Source organism: Grammomys surdaster, unplaced genomic scaffold, assembly GCF_004785775.1.
Source record: "Grammomys surdaster isolate TR1022 unplaced genomic scaffold, NIH_TR_1.0 187, whole genome shotgun sequence".
Classification (NCBI taxonomy): domain Eukaryota; kingdom Metazoa; phylum Chordata; class Mammalia; order Rodentia; family Muridae; genus Grammomys; species Grammomys surdaster.
The window spans coordinates 9,719,159-9,728,464 of NW_021604632.1; the positions used below are offsets into that span (position 1 = coordinate 9,719,159).

The 9,306-nt window shown below is 44.8% G+C and overlaps 1 protein-coding gene across 1 annotated transcript in view; it reads right to left on the bottom strand.

Annotated features, from left to right (window-relative positions):
- Pskh1 (protein serine kinase H1) overlaps positions 1–9,306 on the bottom strand; it is a 28,701-nt gene that overhangs the window by 13,459 nt on the left and 5,936 nt on the right. The window contains exon 2 of the mRNA XM_028768580.1: positions 1,868–2,894. Coding sequence (XP_028624413.1) covers positions 1,868–2,824 — 957 coding nt within the window. The 5' untranslated portion in view covers positions 2,825–2,894. The remainder of the gene's footprint in view (positions 1–1,867; positions 2,895–9,306) is intronic.

Genomic DNA, 9,306 nt, shown 5'->3' on the forward strand with positions numbered 1-9,306 from the left:
CTCCTATCCAGACCACAGAACTTTCTAACTGCTTTTACAGGATTCTCTGGCTGACCTGGAGGCATCCTACACTCTTGTTTAGTACTAGCCCACCACAGGTATGTGAGAGTCAACTTGTTTTGAACCACATAACCATTTGCTTAAAATATACAAATGACAAGAGACCAAACATGAGCTTTCCATGGTGTTGCTCACCCTGTGGAATGGATCAGGTTCTGTAGTAGCCTCTTTACTTTAGAGCCCATATAGCAAAGGAGTCAGTGTCAGCATTTCATCCCTCTCATAAATGGTGCAAAAGTTACCCTCTCCAGTGCCTGTGACAGAGCTGCAAAGAAGAGGAAGGCTTCTTTCCTTAAGTTATCGCCACCTTTGAAATGTATGACCTGGGGACCCTCTTAGAAAAGAACAACCCCATTCCTGAGAAAGGATGGATGTCTTTGACTAACTACACAACTTCATCTGTAAACTGACAGGGGGATGAAATGGCATCAGACCCCGAGCCCTGAAACAAAACAATCTGAGGTCCTTGGGTGACATTTACAAGGAACATGGCTCTGAGATAGGTGACTGAGATGAGAGAGGGCCTGGCCCATATCCCCGGGAAGAAACCAGGTCACAGAAGACAGCTGCTCACACTCACAGAGCTCCTCCCTTCTGTGAAGGCTGCAAACTGGCAGAAATGGCAGCTGACAGTGGTGATGCGCACCTGTAATCTCAGAATTTGAGAGGTGGAGGCAGAAGGATCAGGAGTTCAAGGCCATTTCTGACTACATAGAGCTTCGGCCAGTCTGGGCTACATGAGATGCTCTCTCAAAAAACAAAGCAGGGGGCTGGAGAGACGGCTCAGCGGTTAAGAGTACTAACTGCTCTTAAGGAGGTCCTGAGTTCAATTCCCAGCAACCACATGGTGGCTCACAACCATCTGTACTGGGATCCAATGCCCTCTTCTGGTGTGTCTGAAGACAGCTACAGTGTACTCATGCATAAAATAAATGAAAAAAAAAATCTCTTAGCTGGGCAGTGGTGGCACACGCCTTTAATCCCAGCACTTGGGAGGCAGAGGCAGGCGGATTTCTGAGTTCGAGGCCAGCCTGGTCTACAGAGTGAGTTCCAGGACAGCCAGGGATACTCAGAGAAACCCTGTCTCAAAAAAACAAAAACAAACAAACAAACAAAAAAAGGTATATAATCATTACTCTTAAATGCACACGACATACACTTGCTCTTTAGTGATACATTTCTGTGACACATTCCACATAATTCATAAACTTGAAAGTAACAAAAGTACCAGTGGCAGTGCACTTGTGTGTATGTGGTTTGAGGGTGTACATTTGTTCTTGTGTGTGAGTACAGGTATACACACACGTGTGTGAGGCCAAAGGGTAATTTCCTTTATTATTTCTCCCCCCCCCCCATTTTTTTGAGATAGGGTCTCTCACTGAATCTGGAATGAGGCAATTTGGCTAGAGGGATTTTCCTGTCACTGCCTTCCCAGTGCTAGGATACAAACACATGCCACTACATCTAACTCTTTTTTTTTTTTTTTTTTGGTTTTTTCGAGACAGGGTTTCTCTGTGTAGCCCTGGCTGTCCTGGAACTCACTCTGTAGACCAGACTGGCCTCGAACCCCCATCCTCTACTTAACAAACGCCCACATAAGGTTTCTGCTCCCAGGTCCCCACCTCAAGGCTCACATTTAGGAGAATGCAAACTGAGACACTTTGCTAGTCTGTCACTTTTATGCCATCTGCCTAGCCCCCAAAAGCGTGACTCTCAGAGCAGGACCCTCTGACCAGGAGCTTCAGGTTATACCTTCCCTCTAAGGGGTCTTCCTAACATCCCTGGAACGGGGGCAAGACAAACTCACCTCTCCCAAATAACTGTATTTGCCCCTGAGGATCTGCCGGTATAGCCGGGTACGGTTGTCATCCTCAAAGGGCATGGTGCCACTGAGCAGGATGTAGGCAATGACACCCAGTGCCCACATATCCACAGAATTGGTGTAGGGTTTTCGTACCAGAACCTCAGGAGCAATGTACTCAGGTGTACCACAAGTGGTCTTCATCAGGCAGTCGTCACCTTTCTTTCGGGCACTGGCCAAGCCAAAGTCAGTAATGATGATCTTGGAGTCAGTGCCTGGGTGGTAGTAAAGGAGATTCTCTGGCTTGAGGTCTCGGTGTGTAATGCCGAGGGCATGCAGATACCGGACACCATCCAGTACCATCTGCAGCACTCTTGTGGCATCCCGCTCAGTGAAAGAACCCTTGGCAATAATCCGGTCAAAGAGCTCACCACCAGTGGCCAGCTCCATTACCATATATACACGCTCCTGGGTCTCAAACACTTCTACCAGCTGGATGATGTTGGCATGGCGCACCCGGCGCAGCACCCGGAGCTCGGACTCACACACCTCCCGCCCTTCTCGGTACTTGGTCTCGATCATCTTGATAGCATATGGCTGTCGGGTTGCCCGGTGCTCTACACGTACTACTCGGCTAAAGCTGCCTCGTCCAATTAGGGCCTTTATATCATACTTAGCTGTCACACGTGGGTCAAATTTGGCCCTATACTTTGCCACCCTGGCCCTGCGTGGTGGTTCTGAGGGAGGCTCTGTGTGGCCAGTAGTGGGAACACCAGGGCAGGGAGGTGCATAGTGACTGGTAGCTGGGAACCCAGCTTTGAGAGGGCCAACACTGTCCACCTCTGTGATGAAGTGCTTGTATACATCATTCTTAGTGCCACTGAAGGGCTCCACTTTCTTGACCAGATCCAGCTGGACATCCTTGGGTGGCTCAGGAAGGACCTTGCTTGTCCCACAGCCCATCACTGACACGGGGGCATCCTCTCCAGCGAGGCTGGCAGGACCTGCTCTGTAGGCAGTGCCCCGACTACACCTATGCAAACAGAAAAGAGGGCAAGTCAGAGTAGCCAGGGACACCCCTGAAGAACAACAGTCATTTTCCCTTTTCCTGTTTTCTTGATAAATGCAGTCTAGTCAAGAATGAAGTCACCAAAAAAACAAAACAAAAAAACAAAAACAAAAACAAAAACAAAAACAAAAAGCCGGGCGGTGATGGCACACGCCTTTAGTCCCAGCACTTGGGAGGCAGAGGCAGGCAGATTTCTGAGTTTGAGAGTTCGAGGCTAGCCTGGTCTACATAGTGAGTTCCAGGACAGCCAGGGCTAAACAAAACAAAACAAAACAAACAAACAAAACAAAGAATGAAGTCAGAGTTTCCTTTAATAAGGAAACTATCATATGCAATTTTTAAAGAAAAAAGTAAATCAATATAAAAATGCAATTACAGGGCTGGAGAGATGGCTCAGCAGTTAAGAGCACTGGCTGCTCTTTAAGAAGTCCTGTGTTCAATTCTCAGCAACCACATGGTGGCTCACAACCATTTGTAATGGGATCTGATGCCCCTTTTCTGGTATGTCTGAAGACAGCTACAGTATACTCATACACATAAAATAAGTAACTCTTTAAAAACAAAACAAAAAAGAATGAAGTCAAATAAGAGTCAGTGAGATGAGTGAAACTCACAAAGAATTAAAAAGTAAAAACCAAGAATGACAACAACAAAGAATAAAGTCAGACATGGTGGTGCGTATCTGTAATTCTAGCACTCTGGAGGCAGAGACACAAAGTTGAGGCCAGTCTGATCCACATAGCAACTTGTAGGCCATTCAAGACTACATAATGAGACTCTGTCTAAACAACAAAACCTGACTGACACAGTAACCTGCAAAGGGATGCCTTTCACCTCTCAAGAGGTTACAGGAGGAGACAGGGAGACGGCTTAGCAGTTTAAGAGCACTAGCTGCTCTTCCAGAGGACCCAAGCCTAACTCTAGCACACATATGGCGACTAACAACTGTGTATAATTCCAGCTTCAGAGGTCCTGATGCCCTCTTCTAGCCTCCCATGACACCAGGCACATACATGGTGCACAGACATCCATATAGGCAATACAACCACACACATAAAATTTTCAAGTGTAAAAAAAAAAACAACAACAACAAAAACCAGTGACGATTCCTGCCTTTAATCCCAGCACTCAGGAGGCAGAGACAGGTGGATCTCTGAGTTTGAGGCTAGCCTGGTCTACAGACTGAGTTTCAGGACAGCCAGGATTACACAGAGAAACCTTGTCCAGAAAAACAAATAAACAAAAATTTAAAACAGAGTGAGTTCCAGGACAGCCAGAACTACACAGAGAAACCCTGTCTTGAAAAACAAAAACAAACCAAAAAACAAACAAACAAACAAAAAAAACCAGAAATAAAGACATTAGAGTACAGGAGCCAGGCACAGTAATAACTCACACCTATGATTTCAGATTTTAGGAAGTTGAGGCAGGAGGATTATCATAAGTTCAAGACCAGGTGAGGCTAGAGTGAATTCCAAGACAGATTAAGGTTACAGAGATCCTGTCTCAAAACAAAAGCAACTTCAATCTCAATGGCAGGTCCAGAAAAAAGCCCAGGTCTGATCTCACTGGATCAAGTCTCATGCTGTTTTCCAAGCCTAACAGGGGTTAGAATGTTCATCAGACACCGTTTATTTCCTCTCTACCTTTCCTGGGTCCTTCTAGTTGAAGTCTCAGATTTCCTAAATGCTAACATCACTCCTCATTATTCTGAGTCATCTTTCTGATGCAGTGTTAAAAACCTTCCAGCATCATCACCCATAAGAACTCAGAAAGCTCCCACAGAATCAACTAAGCAGGGCTCATAGGGGCTCACAGACTCAAGTGGCAATCACCGAGCCTGCATGGGTCTGCCCTAGGTCTTCAGCATGTATGTTATAGTTGTTAGCTTGGTGCTTCTGTGAAACTCCCAAGAGTAGGAGTGGAGGTGTCTCTGACCCTTTCCCTGCTCTTGAGACCCCTGTTCTCCTACCTGTTGCTTTGCCCAGCCCCGATATGAGGATCTGTACTTGGTCTTACTGCATCTTGTTATGCTGTTTGGCTGATATCCCTGGGAGGCCTGCTCTTCTCTGAAGGGAAATGAGGAGTGGATCTAGTGATTGGGGAAGTTGGGGGTGGTGTGTGGACTAGGAGGAGTTGAGGGAGGAGAAACCTGTCAGGATGTATTGTATGAGAGAATTTTTTTTTTTTTTTTTTTTTTTTTTAGGTTTTTCGAGACAGGGTTTCTTTGTGTAGTCCTGGAACTCACTCTGTAGACCAGGCTGGCCTCGAACTCAGAAATTCGCCTGCCTCTGCATCCCAAGTGCTGGGATTAAAGGCGTACGCCACCACAGCCCAGCGAGAGAATTTTTTAAAAAGGTTAAAGTGCCTGCATGTGTGCACATGTGTGTACCCGTGTACGTGTACACACACAGAGAGAAAGAGAGAGAGAGAAAGAGAGAGAGAGAGATACACAGAAAAGAAGGAAAAACAAAACAATTCCATCAGATATAAAGGAAGTCTTTGATGAGCAGAGTAAAAGTTCAGATTTTACTTACCAATATGCCAATATGCCAATATGGTACTCAGTAGAATAAAGTTTATCTTTCCTTACATGAAAGGAAACAATTCATCTTCTGGATTTGGTATTACCAAACTGCAAAGGTGGGTCCACATGGACTTACATGTATGTAGTCTTCAAATTTTTAAATTTGTATTACATTTATTTACTTATTTACTTATTTGTGTATGTGTGTATATGTGTGTGTGGGGGGGTAGGTCAGAGTAATTTTGTAGGAGTCAAGTCTCTCCTGCCACCATGTGGGTCTTGTGAGTTGAACCCAGGTCACTGGACCAGTCCTCCTAATTCAGAACATCGTATTTAAACAAAGACATTTAGAAAGTAGATTCCTTCTGATAAAGGCCAAAAATTATACAGATTCATCTCTTCCTTCAGGAAAACAAATGTATTGAAACCCAAGAAGAAGACCGTTCTTGGGCCAGCATTCTTGAGGCAGAGAACAGGCCTCTGGCTCTGATCCTCAAGCAATATCTACCACTAACAAGAGGGTGAGAGGGCATGTACACTGCATGGATGAGCTAGCATGAGCCACTCAGAGGTCACTTCTACCTGGTGAGAAAGAGTAACTCTAGGTTTACCAATAATTAGCTATATCTAGCCAAACACATTTGATGAGAAAAACTAAGGTTTATAAAGAAAAAGTCCTGAATTTTCCCATTAAATAAAGTTAGCAGTAAGGCACTATGTTTATTCCAATTAGAAGGCTCCCAACAACGTTCTACCAAGCCAAATACAGACTGAAACTGGAAGAGAAGAGGTAGACGCTCTGAAAGCTAGGGGATACACGTAAGACCCTCCAGATGATCAAGACTGTGACACATTCCAATAACATTGGTTTTGTTTTGTTTTGAGACAGGGTCTCACTATGTAGCTCTGACTAGCCTAGAACTCACTATGTAGACAAGGCTAGCTTCAAACCCATAAAAATGTACTTGTCTCTGCCTTTCATATGCTCAGCTCCAATCATATCTGCTGTATTAGTTAGGGTTTTACTGCTGTGAAGAGACACCATGACCAAGGCAACTCTTACAAAGGACAGCATTTAATTAGGGTTGGCTTACAAGTTCAGAGATTCAGTCCATTATCATCAAGGTAGGAACAGGGCAGCATCCAGGCAGGCAAAGCATTTGAGGAGCTGAGAGTTCTACACTTGTTCTGAAGGCAAACAGAAGACTGGCTTCCAGGCAGCTAGGGGGAGGGTCTTAAAGCCCACACCCACAGTGACACACCTACTCTAACAAGGCCACAACTTCTAATAGAGCCACTCCCTAGGCCAAGCATCTACAAACCATCACATCTGCTAACTTCTCTTCCCACATTGATGAAGTGGAAATGACAAAAACCTTGGGAAGAACCTATTCCTCCAGCTTTCTTGTTATGTGCCCAACTTAGTAGCCAGCACAGGTACTGGAGTAGACTAGATGAGTGGGAAGCCTCAGAAAAGACTCCCCTGAGGTCATGTGACACGAGTTATCCAGGTCACAAAGCTAACACAGAAATGATCTGATTCTCCAGGGTCTGCTCTATACCTTCAGATCCCAAACTGATAAAACCACTCCTTAGGGAAAGCCCGAGCATGCTGGACAGTGGCAGAGGAGCACTTGGCACCACTGTTCTCTCTGACACTACCAGCCAAGAAAAGTAAGGGGAACTTATCCAAAGCCACCCAAATAGCAGTGGCCAATCATGGACTCTGGCCTCCTGGTTCTCCATGCAAGGGTCTTTTCACAAGAGAGTAAAGGTTTCAGAATTATCTGGGCCTAGCAGAACTTGACCTCATCAGGTCAAAGCCTGAATTGTTTCCTCATATCACTAAGGTAGTGAGTCAATACACCTCTTCTGAGCCCTTTTCTCAAGAGCCTATGTTCAGAAACCCAAATACCAACTATAGTCTATCATGCAGCTCACAGCTTTATTTTATTTTTCTACAAGAGTCTTGCTATGTATCCCTAATTGACCTTAAACTCACCATGTAGCCAGCCAGGGCTGGCTCTAATTTGCAGCACTCCTGCCTAAGCTCCTGAGTGCTGGGATTGTAGGTCTGGCCCCTCAGCCTGGCTGCACAGTTTTACTCTCCACTGCCTTTCATTACACTACTGTCAGCTCCTTGATGAAGGCCTGTTACTCAACTCTCAGGCCTCCCTTGGAACCTGGCAAAGTGCAGAGCTCAGGAAGCACTCAGTCTGTCAACAATGAGAGAAACATGGTAGACACTTGGTTTACTATCTACTGTGAGTCAAAGATGAAAGGTTCTGAGGTATTTTCAAGACTTAGAAAGAAGCCACAATGGTGGTTCAACATACTCTCAACAACAATAGTTTTAAAGGTTTTATTTGGGTTTTAAAGGTTACTTGAACCGCAAAATAAGCCTGTCCACAAGCTTCCAGACCTAACTCTATTTATGGGGAAGGCCAGAAGAAAAGAGCTAGCAACAGAGGCCTGGTTTGTGAATCTCCCAATGGTAGAAAATAGGCATTTGACTTTTTCCAATATTACCCACCAACAATTTTCCCCCACAGTAAAGCAAAATAACCTTTAAACTTTATTTTTTTTTATTTTTTATTTTTTTGGGTTTTTCGGGACAGGGTTTCTCTATGTAGTCCTGGCTGTCCTGGAACTCACTCTGTAGACCAGGCTGGCCTTGAACTCAGAAATCCGCCTGCCTCTGCCTCCCAAGTGCTGGGATTAAAGGCGTGCGCCACCTCCACCGCCGGCTCAACCTTTAAACTTTAAAGATCCTGAACCAAGTTGGGCATAGTGGTACACACCTTTAATTCCAGCACTTGGGAGGCAGAGGCAGACAGATCTCTGAGTTTGAAGACAGCTAGGGCTACACAGTGAAATAAATAACCAGAAGATCCTGAGGCTGTGTTTTGGAAGGCAGTGATCTCAGGAGTAGGTGATTGCTAAACTGTACTTATCATCACAAGGCAAACATACACCAGACAAAAATTCATGTCGTCTTAGATAAATCTTTTGAACAGGAGCAGCTCCAGACATAGGGGGAACTCTGTCTTTCTATAATGTGGAGGCTGATCCAGCAATTCTATTCCTAGAAACAACACTGTAAAACTACTTTCACAAGGGAAAAGATACAAGTTTGAGAAAACTCATGGTATATTTATCAACACAATGAAAAATTAGAGGATGGAAATACAACTTGTACTCAAGTTCTTACCTAGCATTCGTGAGGCTCTGGGTTTAATCCCAGCACAATAAAAGTAAATTTTTTTTTTAAGTTGGAAAATTAGAGCATGGGGAATGGCTCAATTATAAACTCTCTGTCCTAAAACCATGAGAGCCTGAGTTTGGGTCCCCAGAAACCATGTGGAAAGTTAGCATAATGACATAGAAATGTAATGTCAACACGCTGAGGATAGGATGCAGAAGTTTCCTGGAGCTCACAGCATGCAATTCTTACCCACCTGGTTCAGGCTCCGTGAGACCCTGTGTCAATAGGTGGAGGGGTCTGACAGATGGCTCGGAGATTTAGAGTATTTGTTGCTCTCACAGAGAACTTGTTCATTCCCAACATACACACATAGTGGCTCACAAACATCCCTAACTAGTTCCAGGAAATGTGATGCCCTCTTCTGACCTCCATAGACACATATGCATGCAAAACATTCATACACATAAAATAAAATGAATAGATCTAAGCCAGGCAGTGGTGGCGCACGCCTTTAATCCCAGCACTTGGGAGGCAGAGGCAGGCGAATTTCTGAGTTCGAGACCAGCCTGGTCTACACAGTGAGTTCCAGGACAGCCTGAGCTACACAGAGAAACCCTGTCTCAAAAAACCAAAAAAAAAAAAAA